At 40.3% G+C, this 19,370-nt stretch overlaps 1 protein-coding gene across 1 annotated transcript in view; it reads left to right on the plus strand.

Moving 5' to 3' along the window:
- Positions 1-15,755, plus strand: part of nnt (nicotinamide nucleotide transhydrogenase) — a 35,862-nt gene extending 20,107 nt beyond the window's left edge. Inside the window, exons 13-22 of the mRNA XM_042394603.1 lie at positions 39-184; positions 844-1,039; positions 1,720-1,953; positions 2,841-3,001; positions 4,568-4,747; positions 6,304-6,463; positions 9,667-9,748; positions 10,933-11,051; positions 11,939-12,054; positions 13,036-15,755. Coding sequence (XP_042250537.1) covers positions 39-184; positions 844-1,039; positions 1,720-1,953; positions 2,841-3,001; positions 4,568-4,747; positions 6,304-6,463; positions 9,667-9,748; positions 10,933-11,051; positions 11,939-12,054; positions 13,036-13,185 — 1,544 coding nt within the window. The 3' untranslated portion in view covers positions 13,186-15,755. The remainder of the gene's footprint in view (positions 1-38; positions 185-843; positions 1,040-1,719; positions 1,954-2,840; positions 3,002-4,567; positions 4,748-6,303; positions 6,464-9,666; positions 9,749-10,932; positions 11,052-11,938; positions 12,055-13,035) is intronic.
- The last annotated feature ends 3,615 nt before the right edge of the window (positions 15,756-19,370 follow it).

Consider the following 19,370-nt stretch of genomic DNA (forward strand, 5'->3'; position numbering starts at 1 on the left):
GTTCCACTGTGCGCACACTTTCTCTGTCTCTCACCCAGGTGGTTTCCTGGTGACTCAGAAGATGTTGGACATGTTCAAGCGCCCCACTGATCCTCCAGAGTACAACTACCTCTATCTGCTCCCTAGTGGCGTCTTCGTCGGGGGATACGCTGCTGCTCTGCAGGCTGGATACAACATTGAACAGGTGTGAAAGGATGTTTACAGTATGTCATGTCCATGTGTCCATACATGATTGAGCTCCCTCCTCATAGATGAATTAAGAGTATGTTTGTGGTGTCTTATCAACCTGTTTCCTTTTTTTCCCTTATTGATTAATCTGTAGATTATTTACTCTATTAATTGATTAGTTGATTGGGAAAAAACAAGACATCTTAGGTTGCATCTTGGGCTTAAGGAAATGGTTAGGGTTAGGGTCCCTAAGCCCACCATTTTATAGACCAAACAAGTACACACCCCAAAGATATTCAGCTTACTATCATAGAAGACTAAAAAAAACAGAAAATATTCACATTTAAGAAGCTGAAACCGAAGAAGTTTAGCTCATATTGATAAATCAATTATCAAAATAGTTGGTGCTAAATTTTCTGTCGATCAACCAATCATTTACTCAACTAATCATTTCAGCTCAACTACCGACACCATTTTCTTAGTTGCTCAGAATTATAACAAAATAGCCTTATGAGCATATAAAGGTTAGCTAATCATCCTCCATGTGTATTCTTTGTTTACCCAGATGTTGTACAGGACCTTCCAAGTAAATCACTTAGGCCTTTTTCTCATTCTGCGGTTCCTCAATCCTTGTCTATAACCCCTTTTTCCATTCTCTGTCTTTTCTCTCACCAGATGATGTACTTGGGTTCAGGCATGTGCTGTGTCGGTGCCCTGGCAGGCCTTTCCAACCAGTCCACAGCCCGCCTGGGTAATGCTTTGGGTATGATGGGAGTTGCAGGGGGGATCGCTGCCACTCTGGGTGCCCTCAAACCAAGTCCTGAGCTCCTGGCACAGATGAGCGCAGCCATGGCTGTAGGCAGCACTGCTGGTGAGTCTGTGGTGGATTTATGTCAAAAGAAGGAGAAGCCAGACTTACAGGCCAGCTAAAAATTGCAGAATTATATTGTAACAGATGGAAGGTTTCTTAACTGTGTAAATTATTATGGGGTTTTGCTTTGTGTGTGTACATGTATTCCAAGCTTGGATAGATTAAGCAGCAGGTGTGCTGAGCACAGAGCCTCTCTGTGATGTTTATATCAAACACAACATGACTAACTCCCTGCCAGACGCAGGAGGTCTGTCGAAATGGTCAGCATCATGTATTACTCACTTTCTCTTGCTCATTCAGGACAGTTTGATCATTTAAATGTTAATTGTTCCAGTAACAAAGCTGAATCCTAGACTAAACCATCCACACAGACAATAATGCTCTTTCTCCGATACAGTAACGTTGCAAGACTTCATGCAGGACACGCACACACAAAACACACGTACACAAAGTGTAGTCCCACTCACAAATGTGGAATTTCCCCAAACAGACCTCATCAGCAACACCTGGTTCCTCAGATGGACCCACTTCCCAGCAGTGGTCTGAGTGTGTGTGTGCGCACATGCTTGTGATTTGCATGTTTTTTTGTGTGTGGGTCTGTCAGGGCCAGTGCACTTAATTATCTATTTATTTATTTATTTATTTATTTATTTATTTATGATCTCTCATTCTTTCTTTAGGCCTGACCATTGCCAAGAGGATCCAGATCACCGACTTGCCCCAGCTGGTGGCTGCCTTCCACAGCTTGGTGGGACTGGCTGCAGTGCTCACCTGTGTGGCCGAATACATGATCGAGTACCCTCACTTTGCCACAGACCCCGCAGCCAACCTCACCAAGATAGTGGCGTACCTCGGCACCTACATCGGCGGAATCACTTTCAGTGGTTCTTTGGTGGCGTACGGCAAACTGCAAGGTGAGAAAAGCACAACGCACTGACTAGAGAGTGGCATCACTTTTTTGGGGGGGGCTTTGTTTTGTTTTTTAATCTCACCATTTGAAAGGAAACAACCAATAAGCGTATTTCCCAAAATGACAAACTATTCCTTTGTTGGCAATAGACGTCTCTCTTCTTCTCCTCGTTGTTTTAGTTGTGTTTTTGGAAGCTAAGGCTTTTTTCAAAATGACCATTTAGTTAACACGGTCAATTTTAACTGTTAACATTTAAGTAAAATTGATAGAATCTCGTCTAGTCCATAACCACCAGCTAAGTAAGCTGTACGTCTCATTGCATTTACATGCGCATTTGGTTATATAAGGAAGATATTGTCTTACTTATTGACGTGAATGAACTTCCCTCAAAACAGGATTAATAGTTTTGTTTTTTTTTTTAAATTTTGCTGCAGACAGATGATGTGTCAGCTTGGCCATTCTGTAGTTGTCAACAAGTAGAGGTCTAATGCTTCATACTCAGTGCTGCCTGCTGTGAAGGAGGGGAGAAAAAAAAGTTCATCAGGTTCATGTGCTGGCACCATTCCTGACAGCCACACTGTAATGCCATGCTGGCTGCAAGTGTTTCATAAGGACAAATTATGCATGAACATGACATTCAGTTAATGACAAGTCTCAAGTGGCTGCTGCTGAAGGAGAAATACGATGAATGCTCCACATATAAGCTGTAAGAGCTTGTAAAATCTTGAAATCTCCTGTCTTGATTTATGCCTTTTTTGTGACAAGTTCACAGCTGAATGATAAATAAATGTAGATGTGTATTTGCAGTTACTAGCTGTAATATTTTATTCCTAACCAACATTATTTTCTCTCTTCCCTCGTCTTCTCTCACTCCTCCTTCTCTCCCCGCAGGTATTCTGAACAGTGCTCCCTTGATGCTCCCTGCTCGTCACGCTCTGAACGCCAGTCTTATGGCAGCGTGTGTTGGTGGGATGATTCCATACATGATGGACCCCAGTTACACCACAGGCATCACATGTCTCGGATCTGTCTCTGCTCTCTCTGCTGTCATGGTACGGCTCGTGTTTGTGTGTGTGTGTGTCTGTGTATTTCTAGGTTCTGGTTTTCACACAGTGAAGCCATTTTAGAGGAAAATCTGCAGTTAAATATTGCAGATTTGAATTTTCTTACACGCTGACAGGCTGAACATGCAAGAATATAGTTGAAAGACTTCAATAAAGACATAAAAGAGTCACAAAAGATATATGCTGGAGACACACTATAATGTTATATGTGAGAAGAGAGACAGCAACAGGGATTTACTAAAAAAAAAAAAAAAAAAAAAGCAAAGAAAGAGGTTCATTGCGCAGGAAACAGTAGGTGCCCAGAAATGATTTTCAGTCAGCGTTGAGGAGAAACCTGTTAATATTCTGGCAACCAAAGTGGCAAACAGACTTGACTCAGTAAAACTGCCAGCTTCCTGCTCGTATTTGACTCATTATGTTGGACTCCACCATGATTAAGTCATGCTTAACTTTTGAAAACATGCCACAGAGTTTGTCAGAGAGAAAGATATCCACGGTCAGCGGTAGATATTTTCACCATACAAGGACTAAGTACCAAGTCAATGGCAAATTAACCTGTTGGATGAGTGGCAAAATATTGGGAAACAAACAGCAGCTCCAGTTACTGTTGACCTCTAGAGGCAGTTTATTCACTGCGTAGTTGTTAAAGATCCCCTCCACATGTTTTAAGGTGTATTGAGTTGCATCTATAGAGCAATATTTGTATGAAGCAACACATTTCAAGGACATTCACAAAGAACAATTCAACAAAATTTCCTAACATTGCATTTAGTAATCAACTGACTACTGATAATCAGTGATTCACCAATCAGTTTGTTTGTTTGTTTTTTTTCAGAAGAAAAAACAGATAAACTTACTGGTTAGATATGAATCCACAAAAAGTATAAAACTGCCTTTACAGATTCTCTTGATAGGCCTTGATAGACTCTACTGATGTTGAGTTTTTGTGTTTCACCGCCTTGCATATTTAGAAAATCAGCAGCTGGACTCAGCCCCAGAAAAATGAAACAGGCCATCCCTTGAGACGTTAGATGGATATAATTTCAGTTTTATGTGAACATGTTTTAAATTGCTGTTTCTGATCACTAATCAGTCTTTAAAGTACACTATAATGCATCATCTACTGTACCGTCTTGGTTTGTGTGTCTGTCAGCCTTTCAACTGCATAAGTTCCAAAGAATAAACCTGCAGTAAATCAGAAAGTACAATCTCTGATGTGCACCTGTGCAAATCCAGAAAGTTAAACTCACACTTGCGCTGGATCATACTGCTGCTTTGGTAACTACAGTTGGAACTTGTTGAACAAAAACTGCACAGATATTGAACGGATAGAGAACAAGTGAATTTGATTGTAAAAAATGTATGTTTCTTTTCCTCTTGTGGAGGAGAAATGGTTGGGGCTTTTTTTTTTAAGGCATCTTAGTGAGCTAGCTTACATCATTGTTTTTGAAGAAGAACCAGTGAGAGCTGAGCAAACTTAGATCTGTATCTTTCTATTCTGATTACAGCAGGCAAGTATATTCCTCCTCCTGTTTTCCCTCTTCTTTCTTTTAGGGTGTAACCTTAACAGCAGCTATTGGAGGTGCTGACATGCCCGTGGTGATCACCGTACTGAACAGCTACTCAGGCTGGGCCCTGTGCGCTGAGGGCTTCCTGCTCAACAACAACCTGCTGACCATTGTCGGAGCTCTCATCGGGTCGTCCGGAGCCATTCTGTCATACATTATGTGTGTGGTGAGTTGTGCACATTCTCAGTTTCAGGAAGAACTGTTATAAATAATAAAGTGAAGTACTGCATTTGATGTGTTTTGTATATCAGCAAACACTCATGTCATGTGGTTGTTCCTCTCCTGTCCACCAGGAGGGACTCTAACTTTACCATAATGGCAAGATAATAGAGTCCCAGTTCAGAATTAAATCTCAGGTCACCAGGGCTGGATTAAATGGATAAATTACGCCAGACAGACTGTATTTTTAGGGGCCCCTACATGCACATTTTGATGTTTGGTAAACAAACAAAATGACTTTGAACTGCCACATGATTATTATGCTCATTAATTTAGTAAGGTATAGCCTATATTTTAGCTTCTCTATTTATATTTTGGTATTCATACACAATTCATTAGTCATTTATCTATAGTGGAAAGTAAAGCCCTATATTATACATTTCATTTATATGCATTTTACATTTGATTTTAATATGTATCTTTACTTCTTGAGATTCAGATTTTTAAATAGAAAGCTTACATTTACAGATGCTTTCTCCTGATTTTTGATGAGGTTCAGTCCTCAATGATGTCATCGAAATCCAGGGAGGTTGTAAATCTATTCTCAGTTGCCACCGGGGCAAAGATGTTCAGTTTTTTCAGTGTTTCCATATTTTCTCAGTGGTGCAGAAAAATCCCCAATGTTTTGACAGGGTTGGTTTTATGCAAAGTAGTCACGCATTATGTTGTCAATTTTGTTCCACTTTGCAGGGTCAGATGAATAATGTTAGCTTGCTGTCACCCTGTCTGGGTCTCACGTTTTCAAGTCTGTTCTATTTCCGTAGTCTTGTCTTGTGATGTCAATGTTGTTGTTGATGTGTTGTCTTCATCCGTTGTCAATCCATGTTGCTTGTGCTGGTGTTCTTGTGTCATTGTAGAGGAATCATCCTCGGTATCTGTCAAAGTTGCAACCCGCTGCCGCTCTACTGCTAATGTAACGTTGGGGCTAAAATCACCTGCCTCTGCTGCTGAGTCTTTGGATGCGGAGGGTCTTGCAACAGCCGGTAACTGAGGCTGGCTTGTGGGCTTTGAAATTGTAAAGCCTGAGAGAAACTTGTGTAAAGCTCTGTCGTTTTCTTTCTTCCTCTTTTTTTTGCGCTTTGCTGCACCTGAACGCACACTGAAAAGCTGCTAGCATATATCTCGCTACTGCTAACACACGAGCATGACTTGAACCGGAAATACTTTTTCCCTCACATTGGCACTAACGGTGTGTATGTTTAAAAAAAAAAAAAAAAAAAGAATAAATAAATAAATAAATGAACATTGAAATAAAGTTTTAGATTGGATTTTTAAAATACATGTTAAACATTAGCCTATTTAATCTAGACAGTTGGTGTTCCCTACCGCTCTGTCTGGGCCTGTGTGTAGATCCCGCCATGCAAGTCACAAATGTGTGTGTTTTTTTTTTTTTTAGGCAATAACCTATCTGCTACATCTTGTTGCACACAGTCAATGAAGTGAAAGCAAAAAAATAAGGTAATCATAAAAATGTAAACCCAAAACACTTTACTTCTCTCTCAGGCCATGAATCGTTCACTGGCTAATGTGATCCTGGGAGGCTACGGCACGTCTTCCACTGGTACAGGAAAGCCTATGGAGATCGTAGGGACACACACAGAGGTCAACGTGGATCAGACTGTCGACATGATTAAAGAGGCGCAAACAATAATCATCACTCCAGGTAAGACAAAAACAAGCGTGTGCACACACACACACACACACACACCCCTACATACACTTCAGAGGTCTTGTGCATGAGTGGAAAAACATGGTACTTTGACTTTTCCAGTCACTTTTTTTTTTTCTTCAGCATTAGCAAAGTGTGTGTTCTGTTTATTTAACCTCTTCTTGACCCATGTTACATCACCATTTTGCTAGGCTAATTGACAAGTCATGGTAGAGTGGCCACACACACACACACACACACACATACAAACACACGCTCAGGTCTCTGTGTGGTCGTCAGTCCCCCGGTAAATAGACATTCTACAGTGCAGCGTATATATGCAAGGTCAAGGGAAAATTAGATGGAATGAGGGTATGCTGGGTTTTTGTTGACAATTCAAATACTACGTTCAAAATTGGCTTCTAGTTACCTTTTCGGGGGTTAGGGCGTGGGGTCCAACCTTTGTTCCAGCTACATGGTTTTTCTTATTTTCACGTGTTTTCAATATTTGACTCTAAATATGTATCTGAACCTCCCCGTTGGACCATTACACAGGTCCTTGGAGCTGTCCTAAAATCATCATCTTCTGGTCTAATGACATTTCAGTCCTCTCACCAGACTGTTGTGAAGAAGTAACGCTTCCAAGAAGTTGTTTTACTCACGTGGGTACATGTAAACACAGACTAAAGGCATTCAGCCTGCAAATTGGTAATTCCAGTCAAGAGTGCTGAGTGCCTACATTCAAAAACTAACTCTTCAGAGAAAACTGCTGCAATTTCCAAGAATTGCAAGATTAAAGTGGTCACACGGTTTAAGAGTGAATACAAGTGAGAAAGAAGTGATCCATGAAACTACATATGTAGATTTACCATCTTTTCTAACTTTTGTTAGACTAATGGAAGACAAAGAGGAACATGTCTGACAGCTTAAACCAAAAACAGGCCAAATAAATTTAGAGTTGAAAGGAGTGGGAGAAATGGAGCGGAAATGAAAAAGTCTTTTCACAAAATGGTCTACAAACAATACCACACCAGGAACAGAACAACTAATAAAATGCCAGACATTTATTTGAACAATTTTAAAACATGACCATAAACCAGTGCAAATATGAGGAATGAGTAAGCAGAAACAAATCTGAATAGAAACTGTCAGTCAGTTTATGATTTGAGTGATTTGAAGGAATTAGAAATAGATTTTCAGGCTTTAATGGTCGGTCAGGGTGCCAGAGATCCCTTCAAACTTGGACATGGAAGTCCAAATCACACTTGGTCTTGAGCATTTAAAGCATTTACAATGTAAAATAAAAAAGCTTTGCTAACCCAGATGTCATCAGTGTCAGAACACATAGCATCCAAATGCGTAATTCATTTCTTTGCTGTAGTCATCAGTAGTAGAGTAGTATTGTTACCAAGCGCTGGATTTCAGTCAGTCCCCTTGTTTCCATTTTGACCATTCTCCCTAATTGGAGCCGTCACAGTCACTTTGCCTGATTGACATCTGTGGAAACGGTTAAGACTCAGTCTGATAAACATCAGTTTTTTCCTGGCTTCGTCTGGCCCATCTCTGCATGGTCTGGGTCCACTTGTTTTTCTTATAGGAGAAACTCCAGAGAGAATATTGGAAGCACAAGGAATGAAAGAATTGTGATGGGGGGGGAGGAAAAAAAAAAGGGGTGAAAACCATTAACTTGTTGAACTGAACTGCAGACAGTCGACCATGTTTCTCGTAGGTTTTTTTTTCGTGTTTTTTCTTTTTTTGTGCTCCATTTCAAACCGTGTCATTTTGATTGGTGTTTCAGTTTCTGACTGGTTGTTGTGACAAGGCTAGTAAACACCACTGGACCGTTTGGCATGTGTTTGTGTGTGCGATGGAGTGATAAAAATCAAGTACCACACACCAGCATTATTAAACATGAAATAAATCCAAAGACTCAGAGAAAGAAACTCTTATGAAGAATTTAGTGCCTACTAGTAACATAATTTAATATTTATTTATTCTAAATGTTAAAATTAAAGTGAATTATTAAGTCTAGCTATTCAGAGTCATGAGGATGAGCAAGGTCAAAAAAATAAAAGCTGCAGAAAATTGAAATGGATATATATTGAAGTATTTTTAGTCTGTTATCTATCATGCTATCCATCATCTATACCTTTTTATATTTTAAGACTCATGAGTCATTTACAACCAGTCGACAGGCTAGGATCGCTGACCTTATGCTCGAAGGGTGCTGAATCCTGATTAGTTTTCAGAACAGACCTCAGCACAGAGCCAACATCAAGGACATTTATTGGTTATTTCATAATGGAATCCTTTTGAAGCCTGCCTGGGTCATGTGTTTAATATTTAAGTAGTATACCTGTTCAGACACACACACGTGCGCTGCTTTGCTCCACTCTCACAACCACATTCATGAGAATCATAAAACCATATCAAAGTCACAGCAGGCAGTTGTGGGGCAGCTGGGGAGCGGGGTCACAGCGCAGGGTCAGCTGCAGGACAGCGCTCCCGCAGCTTATATGGAGTTTTACTCAGTAAGGTGAATCCTTGCTGAAGCAACTGTTTGAAACTTGGCTGTCCAGTTTAAGAATGACTTCTACCCACATCACATCCCTTGTGTGGGTTACACTGCTGTCTTGAGTTTATTGAGTTTATAAAATCAAACAAATACACACAGGCAACAAGAAAAACACTAATGTGCAAGGAGAGGAAAAAGTTTGAATGGGATGAATGAATACCGCTACCGAAATAATATACATACATAAATACAAGAGGAAACACATCACTTTGTTGATGCTGTTTAGCATCTTTCCATTTCTGGGTCGGTTAAAGCTAGTGCAGACTACTACGTCTTGCTGTACTGCTCACATTACAAGAATTTATTTAAACAACTGCAATGAATGATGGTGATATTTAACAAAAACGCACAAGAAGACACTGTGTGTGTATGTGTGTGTCTCCCTCCCTCCCCGTCCCCAGTTTCCTCTCATCTCTTAAGATTCAGTTTCAAGCACATCATGTTTTTGGCTACAATAAAAGCATCTGGGACAGTTCACAGTGAGGTTAAAACTTATCTCAGAATCGCTGCCATTAGACAACCCCTTTTGACATCTGTATCAATGTGGGTTTTCGGTCTCAGAATGCAAAAATTTGTCTAAAACAGGTAAATTATGGAAAACATTGTGGAGTCTTCACTGGGCTTATTCTTGCATCTCTTTCAGGTTATGGACTCTGTGCTGCGAAGGCTCAGTACCCCATCGCTGAGCTGGTGAAAATGCTGCATGAAGCTGGCAAGAAAGTCAGGTAAACTAACTTATTGACATTAAACATACGTTAATGTTATTAATTGAAAGAAACTAGAGTAACTAGTGTGTCTCAGGTAAAAAGAGTCATATAGGTGGCTAAAGAAATGAATAGAGGTTTAGATGTAGAAAAATATCAACAGTATAGATTAATGTACATGCACTTAGATGAGTAAATGAAATGAAGCAAAAGCAGAGAAGAGAAAAAGGATGTGTTGTCCTGGATGATCAGAAGATGGGATGTGACATATAGGAAGAGACCTGTTTGTGAGGAGGGAATGAGAAAAAAGGAAATGCAAAAGAGAGGAGAGGAAGGACTAGGTAGAGCGGAAGCTTGTGTAATTGTCCAGCCTCAGTCGTTTGATCCTGGCTGTGGCAGCTGCTGCTACTTAGAGCATTTGTACTTGATTAGAGGAAAGTGGGTGGTCAGAGAAGGAGAAAAAAGAGAAAAGCTCATTCCCTCCTCTTTTCTCTGTTCTGTATTCTACATCTTCCTCTTCATACCTGCCTGTGTAATCCCTCTTCTCCTCTTCCTTGATCTTAACGCGCTACATCCCAATACATTCTTCCTTCCTTGGAATCTGCGGTACAGTGTCGTTTGGAAAATGACACACTTTCACTTCCCTCTTCAAAACCGAATCGTCTCTTCCCGCTGTCGTCCCGTGCATGTAGACTGTGTGGAATTACATGGAGGGCAGAAACTGACTTTTTCAATCGGCAGCCGCCGTCGCTAATAGATCCCAGATCTGACAGGCCATCTGCACTCTGTATCCGCCTAAAAATCACCAAACAAATAGAAAATAAATCTCCAAATGGTGGTCGGTCACATGGCCAAGTGGCTGGAAGTATAGAGGGAGCCAGCCACCAGAATTCAGTGGCTGGTGTTAATTTCCTACCCTGATTACATGACATGGCTAATTGAGTTTGAGAGTTATGTACACTCACATACACACATGCACGCACACTCAAATAATATACGGGCGAGGAGTTCAGTGGGAATGTGTGTTTATAACAAGATTTTCAACTCCAAAATATCCATCTTATTGTCTCCTCCTTTTCCCGTCTCCATTTATTTTGATCCCTCCTAGCCACCTCTGGGGAAAATAGACACAGAAACAGAAATTAATAGTTATTGTAGTGTTCTGTGTTGACGTGTTAAAAATCTGCATTTTTCCCCCCCCACAGGTTTGGTATTCACCCTGTCGCTGGCCGCATGCCTGGTCAGCTCAACGTGCTGTTGGCTGAAGCCGGTGTCCCATATGATATTGTTCTGGAAATGGAAGAGATTAATGAGGACTTCGCCGGTAAGATCCATTTCTTCCATATGCCTACATACCTGCCATGAAGTTATTAACTGGTTTATCCAGAGTTATTGTGACTTAATACGTTTGATTTTGCTGCAGCTTTCCAGAGAGTTTGCAACTATGGCAGATCTAATTTATAAATATGGATTGTTGTGAGAGGTTGCAAGTTAAGATACACCATCGAGGTTCTTCAACTCGCTATCGGAGCGACACGAAAACGACGACTTTCCTGTTTTTGCCAGTATCGTGAGAAAGCACTTGTTGCAGAAACGTACAGTAATTAATTGTTCCTGAGGTTCCGTGGCAAAAGCCAAATCTGTTGCATATGGTTACAATAATTTCCATCCATTTCAATTTTCAAAGAACCTGTTTTTGAAAACTTCCCACACAATATTGATCCCATCATCTCCAAATGTTTCATGCCCCATCTCCCACTCAATTAGGCATACCTCGGAAGCCAGATCTCCAGGGCTCAAAAACTGGATACACATAATCAGATATTGTTGATTTGATGTTTGTTGTCTCTGGAATTCAATGACTAAATGTACTCAAATATTGTTGAGACTAATTTTAGGGCATGACAAAACAAGCTGCGACATTCTTCCCGAAACTTTGAAACACTGTAACAAGATTTGAAGATAAAGTCAATAAAGTGGCATCGACTCCCAAAAGTTACAACTGCATTCCGACTTAGTAATTTGAGTTGATAAGCAAAATATTGTAGTGGGGGAAAGGATATACCCACTACCCTACTGATTACCTAATTTAAAAAATGTGATCTGTTTGAGACAGATGTTGCACTTAAAAAATAAAAAACGAGCCAAATGCTGGAAGAAATCAAACCAGATAAACATGAAGTGAAATGAATTTGTTGTGTGTCCAATCAGAGACGGACCTGGTTCTGGTGATTGGTGCCAATGACACGGTGAACTCAGCAGCCCAGGAAGATCCCAACTCTATCATCGCTGGTATGCCTGTGCTGGAGGTCTGGAAGTCTAAGCAGGTGAGACATCTGGCATATGCATGTGCGATTATAAGATTTGTCCTGAAGCCCAAAAAGATAAAAAGGAATGGAAGATTTTACAACAACTGGAGCTTTTTATCCCCACAACCGAATGTTGGAGTCCACACACGTAGAGGGGGGCCTCCATTTGAAGACAACACACACAAACTGTAAATAAAATGCATACTCACATTCATCCACACGCATAGACACAGATTGCTGCAGCTCCAGGTGCAGTCCCATCCTGATCCCATTAGTGGTGACTGTGTCGCTGTGGAATGACGACATTCAGAGCATCCCACTGGCACCACTCCGAGATCTGGGATTCATACAGCGCTCCCGCTAGTTTCCACACACTTTCCCCCGGGGAAATCAAAGAGGACATTCAACTTAACCACACACACTCTCATGCAGACGCACACACAGGTGCACAGATCAAAACACAAGAAGACACTCCTTTTTGGATATACATGCTTTTAAATAGCCTTTCATAAGTGCCCGATGATGCATTTATGAGTCATGCGAGAACACAAACTTCTTGTGCATGCAATACTTTTAGACTTTTGCTCAAGTAAATTACATCTTAATTAAATTCATGCTAACCTAAAAATCTGTGGTCATTTTTTAAATTATCAACTCACAGTAGTTCAAATGAAAACAGGGTTTGTTAATGTGCTTATTCAATTAAAAAATTGAATTTTTGAACTTCCAGCTGCACAGAGATTTTAGGAAGAAAATCAATAGTTTCACTTTATTTCTAATCCAAGGTCAGTGGACAGATGTTGTCGAGGAAGAGAGAATGTGAGGGATGGGGGGGGGATTTCCTGGTTTTACTTTTGAAAAGGTTGGATAGTCATGAGAGTTTACAGCACACCCAAATTCTTTTCAAAAGCTGCTTCCTCAGTTCTGTCATCTCTGATCGTCCAGTTAGAAGCTAACAGGCATGTGTTTGTGTGTGTGACTGCGTCTCCTCCCATTTAGGTGGTTGTGATGAAACGTTCCCTGGGTGTGGGATACGCAGCCGTTGACAACCCCATCTTCTACAAGCCCAACACTGCCATGTTGCTAGGCGACGCCAAGAAGACTTGCGATGCCCTTCAAGCTAAGGTTCGCGAAACCCAGAGCCAGTAAGACGGCTCTCCCTCCCCCCAAAAAAGGAAACTCCACTCCAAGCACACATGGAGCGAGGAAGGTAGAAGACAATAAGACCAAGTTTTCCCTGTAGTATCTCAGCATTTAGATCATCTGTGACTCAGGATCATTAAGAAAAAAGATTTTTGGCAAACCCTTCCTATGATCTATAAATAAAAGAAATTTCACCATTTATTGTAAACAATATGCTTACGCAGAAGGAGCCAAGCAATGCAGATATTTCTGGTTAGTGCTCCCACTGTAATAATGCACGTAAATACAGTTTTTTTTCAGCACTTCTTTTATTTCTAGATATTAAAGGAAAGGTATGTCAACTATATCCCAAGTGCTCTGTATATTCTGACAGTGACATTGTAGTTTTGGACACCTATATTAATGTAAAACAACAATCAGAAATGTAGGTGCATTAAGATGTTAGATATGTAAAATTTCACTGTTAAGACATTTTTTAGGAAAAATAGAAATATTTTAGATGAATTGGAATGAATAAGGAACAAAAGCATAGATAGATATGAAGGGGAACCGCCAGAGGAAAAAGGTATGAGAGACTTAAGCATTAACAGTTTTTTCCACGCTGTCAAGAGTTTTCTCCCCTATTTTTCTTCAGAGTAGTCTTTGATTAAAGTAAAGTAATTTGTGTTCCCTTTGATAGATCTCAAATGCTTATGTCACACGTGGTGTGTTTTCCTCTCAATGCCTTCTTTTTTATGTACAAGTCAAAAGAAAAAAAGCAGAATAGTGCAACATTTTTGTAAGGCTCTTTCAGTTCAAGTTTTATACTACATCGAGAGATTTTTGTACGCGGCCTGATAATGATCATAAACCTCGAAAAAATGTCCGTGATCACGTTTTAGAAGCCATAGCCAGTATTTGAAATCTAGTCATGCTATTTGCTTTTTTTCTTTTCACTTCAGTGTCTTGTGACCTTCACCTAAACCTCTAATGCAGCAATCACACATGGATCCAAAAACAGTTAAAAATCCATTCAAACCTCGTCTATCAAGCATTTACTGCAATTAACCAAATGGATGTGACCTTTGAGTGTGAGCTTGTAATGTTAGTAAAGGTTGTACCACTCCTACAAACAAACACTCTTGTAGCTCTGATAGTTGAGTGGATTTTATGGTGTTTTTGGACCAGGTGTGTCCCATCACCGTGTGTGGTTCAGATATTACAGTACATGTGGTGTTTGCCTTTGGCCTTTACGGTAAAAGAAGGGTTTGTTTTTTAAGTGAATGTGGCTCGATCTCGCCCTCATCCACTCCAATATTTGTGTCCTCATTATTGCTCTACAGGGAAATGAAGGATCACAGTTTGTAAAGGAAGGCCAGATGTTAACCTGACTGTTATGTAAAGAGTCTAAAGCAACAATGCAGTTATTTAATGTGAGTTGTTGCCACATTTCAGAGCACATTGATTGTTAAATATTAAGTTAGCAGTTATGAACTTAAATAGTTCTTTCTTTTGTTAAAGCCCAACATTTGCCATAACCATAAACTTGTGCCAAAACTTCCCATTTTTATGCTCACTCTCGATGGATTATACAGCACAAATGCATTTGTTATGTCCTTGAAAGATGACAAAAGATCACCGACAAACTGACAGTAGTTCCCACTATACACCTGTCTTTACACAGCAGAGCCAACCAAACTAAAAACACTAGGAACTTAAGTGCATTGAGTTTTAATGCTTTAGTTTTGCTGCCATCCTTTCATTACTTCACTCTCCCAAAATTTAATGGTCATGATACAATAGATGAATTTGTGAGTAAGATATTTTCTTGATATATGGTTTAAGGAACAATGACAGTTTTCTTCACTCTACTTCAGTCTTTTAGAATGTACACAAGTACTGTAAAGAAGTCAGGATGCAGATTTGAGAAGTAGACCTGCTGATCTGCATTATAGTTTTCATCCTGGGACCTGATGCGTTGACCATGACAACTGTCCTACCTCTCCATAAAACGACCAATAGCTTTCCATATCATCTGACCAATCACGCTTGTCTGAATCTGCCACAGGACCAGTCATTTTTCATCCTTATTTCAACCAGTCAGCTCTCATATATCCTAAACCTGACCAATTACCTTAAGTTTTTTGTGTTCACATTGCATCTTTAACCATCAAACCTCAGTTTACTGTATGCTGTGCAAGTGTAAAGCCGCAGATGTCATTAGTACTCATGAGGAGTTATTGTTCTCACATGAAGCTTTGAATGCCAAGACTGTTAGAGAGAGATGTCAGCTTACTATTTGTAACTTATTGCCATTTTTGAGGTATGATCAAATTAGAGGAGATGGAAAATCTTGTTAATTTTACTAAGGCCAATATACAGTGTAAAACCCCACCCTCCTTTTTTTTCTTCTTTAGGAGAGTATTTTTGTAAAGAGGCATCATATCTGTGCAGATGGGGTTATGAAGTTGTACAATGTTTCAGTGCACCATGTTAGGGAGACGAAACGATGAAATGTACTGTGAATGTTTTTTTTTCTTCCCCTGTTTTGTTTATCATGGAACATTTTCATCCCTAATAAACCTGTATTTACTCTAGACGTTGCCCGAAGGTGTCATTTCTTCCCTGACAAACTTTTAAAGGTGCAATTGAATTCCCCAATAGTAAACAAGTTGATCTGCAAGCTTTTCCCTGAGGTCTACCTCGGCTTTGATGGTAAGTTTACCGGCCCAATTTTGTACAGCGGGGGTTGAAAACTCAAATATTTGCAGCAATTACTTAGGTGAAGGAATATAAGGGGGAAAAGATTTCTGCACACTCGCACACACACTTCATCTGCTCAGTTCTGTTTTACAGAGGGTAGACAAATTAATGAAAACACTTCACTGTGGAGGATTTCAGCTATAACAGCAGGGTGCAATTTGTGAAAAAATATCAGAGGGGAGAGATGTTTTTGAAACATTTTTATTCATGAAAATAAATCCGAACCACAGTGGGCCTATATAGACTATGAAGCCTATGAGGCTATTACTTGCAGCTGTTACAGTAAAATTTTTTAAATAATTGTGAACTTTAATAAAACAATTATGAAATTTGAGCTTGACCACTGCATCTACAGGAATATTTTAATTAAATTTTTTTTTTAATTTAATTCATCAAATAGTGCAATTTTTTCACTCAGCGATGTGATGTCAAGTTCATGCCTTCTCTTTTCCTCATCCGGACACATAGGAGATGTGATCAAATACAACAAAACAAAAGGTTAAATGCTAATTTAACATGCCAGAAATAAATTCCCCCAAAGCTCCTTTCAGTACTGTGGATAGCGCCACTCAGCCAGACGCACCAATACACTTAATACAAGTCACTGTTTAATTCAGCTCTATGTGCAGCAAACTTCTATATTGAATAGAAAATAATAACATGCAATAACAGAACGTACCGTCATAAAAATAAATAGGCTACAGCATATGCCTATTGTAAGTCTAAGAAAACAGTCTGCTTTGATGATGGACTTCTGTCTTCCTTTTATGCTTTCCTGTGGAAGGGTCATCCGTGGCGTGTGACCCATATCTCTGCAAATCTCCGAGCAGGGAAGGAGGCAACCCCTGGTCCTGCGTCATCACGGAGCCTAGACACCGTGTCATCTCTATTGTCACTCAAGCACTGACAGTGAAAGTCCATTTCTGATTTTATTGCTGTTTGCACTAATGACTGCTCTCACATTGCAGCCCTTAAGTTTTTTTCCCTCATTATGAGGGGGATACATTTTTGTCCCTACTGGGGATAAAAATAACTCAGCAGCCGAGGCAGGGGTATGTAGACCAGATGCGGGAGGGGTGGGGGAATCCCCACCATCTCCCCACCCCCCGCATCTGGGGTTCAATCTGTTACTAACCTGTATCTCTCCTTGCCCTGCAGATGATTGATTGGAGTAACCCAGAACACCTGGGCCCGGTGTTTGTAGGTCACTTAAACCACTGCTGCAGCTTATACACTCTCTGCCTCTCTGCTGCTGCTCTCACTGCTCACATTTGGTTTGGTTATGTTGCTTTAGTTATTTACTTTGATATTATGCACCTTGACAACACTCACACATATGTCTTCCACTCATGCACATCACACACTACTGACTTTACTGAACTCCACACCCCATACTTCACATATTCAGCTAATTCTTTAATTTGGTTCAGTTTGGTTTAAATTTGGTTAAATAAAATATCTTTTGTTAAACTTTGACATGGTGTGTCTCCCTTTTGTTGTAGCCTCTTGAGCCGGGTCATAACAAATGGGATGAAATTGGCAGAGGTCAGTGAGAACTCATCTATGGAGTAGAGTACCATGTGGCAGTTTCCAAATTGTTATCACACTGAAATTTAAACAACTGCAGCTGAAGAGTTCAAGATAATACTTTAACTATAACAGATGTTTTTAAGGAGATATAAAGTCCCCTTAAAAGAAAGTCATGCAAATAAGGCACTGCAAGACAGCTGGGAGGAGATTTATTGTTGTCATCCTGCAAACAGTGTCATGTAATGAGCTTCCCTCCTATTCAAAAAATGAAGGTATGAGGCGGGCGAATACAATGGCTCAGCTTTGATGGGGGACAGTGAGGAGATGATGCACAAGCTGGTTAGGAAAGCCACCTCTGTAACCCCCAAGTGTCCCGATGCAACAGAATAGGATCGCATGAGTCAGTCATGAGGGCTGTGATAATGACTGAAATGTAAATATCAGTTTGTGTGACATTTTCACCTACAAGCAGCACTTGATTGCTATTCATCAACGGAGAATGAACTGGAGGTACTTAGAAGGGGAGTGGTGCCTACAGAGATAGAGTAGATTAGACCGTAGATACATTTATGAGAATGGGGATTGCATGTGTGAGCGATGAGGGTGGCTTCATCCTGTAACAAGTAGCACTCAGACGGGTTGTTATCTGCTCTCAGGCTGGAGGAGATCTGAAGAGAACTGTCACTCCCAAAGCAGAGGCGAGATGCAGTGATAGTGATTTAAAAAAAAAAAAAAAAAAGGGTTGAGATATTACTATCAAGGACTTTGTGTGTACTGCTAGTGAGATGTACATCTGAAGGGTTTCAGAGGTCATGTGTGTCTTCATGGTATGTGTTTGTGAAAGAGAGAGAGAGCTATAAGTGGGAGAGACAGCGGCAAGATCCATGGTCTGATAAGTGCTGAGGTGACAGCCTCCTCAGCCCAAGCTGGTCTATTGTCATGCCGCCAGTATTTTCCAGAGCACTGAAGGATAACCAGCATGTTCCAGCTACAATAAGCCTCCATCCTCCCGTCATTTGGGGATAGTCTATCCTTCCCTGAAAAAACACAGTTTGTTTTGCCTGGCCTTGCATGCAATTTGACAAGGAGGGTATTTAATTATTTATAGAGAGAGTGTATTTTGGTGGGTGAGTGTGTTTGAATCTGTTTGATGATGAGATGTACTATGTGGATTCCATGTTTGATAAGATCAGTGAGCGTGCATGCGCGTGTGTGAGAAGAAAACATGCAGTAGTGGATGAAGTATTAAGATCCTGACAATGACAATTAAAAAAAGGTTTGCATTTAAAACTCTAGTAAAATGCCCTGTGGTAAACCCATACAGGTTATTTGAATTATTTTGCCTAATCAGACCTTTTCTCAGGACTGTGTGGGCTTGTACAATCTGTGCTTGATTAACATCTCCCTGACTCTCCTGTTGTTGCATCTATTAGGGCAGGCAGGACACACTATGCCTTTATCAGTCTTCTTTGCACATGGAGTTTGGTGACCTCATGTAATTCCCAGCATACTGTAGCTCTGCACACTTGTAACCAAAGCAGAGGTCTAATCAACAAGTTAAAACACTTGTGTGAGTGTGCCAGGCCATCAAATAAAAGTATTATCAGTATTATGTATTTAAATATCCAATGTAAAAGTATTCATTAATGCAGACGGGCCCCTTTTAGGCTGGCAGGATTAACCAGCTGGGGGCCCCTGGGCCAAAAATGATCTGTGAACCCAAACTGACCCACTTGTCATATAATTATTAATCATTTAACATGTACATTTTGATCTCTTTTGTATTTTCTCTTTCTCTGCAAAACATAATGAAGCTACCATCATAGTGTGCTCTGTGCGCTGTACTTGATGGGAATCTGTAGGTAACAAGGTCCCAACAGCAGATTTTTGCCCCAAGGCCCCCTTGAGAGGTTCCAGCC

The sequence above is a fragment of the Thunnus maccoyii genome, chromosome 19, assembly GCF_910596095.1.
Source record: "Thunnus maccoyii chromosome 19, fThuMac1.1, whole genome shotgun sequence".
NCBI classification, from domain to species: Eukaryota; Metazoa; Chordata; class Actinopteri; order Scombriformes; family Scombridae; genus Thunnus; species Thunnus maccoyii.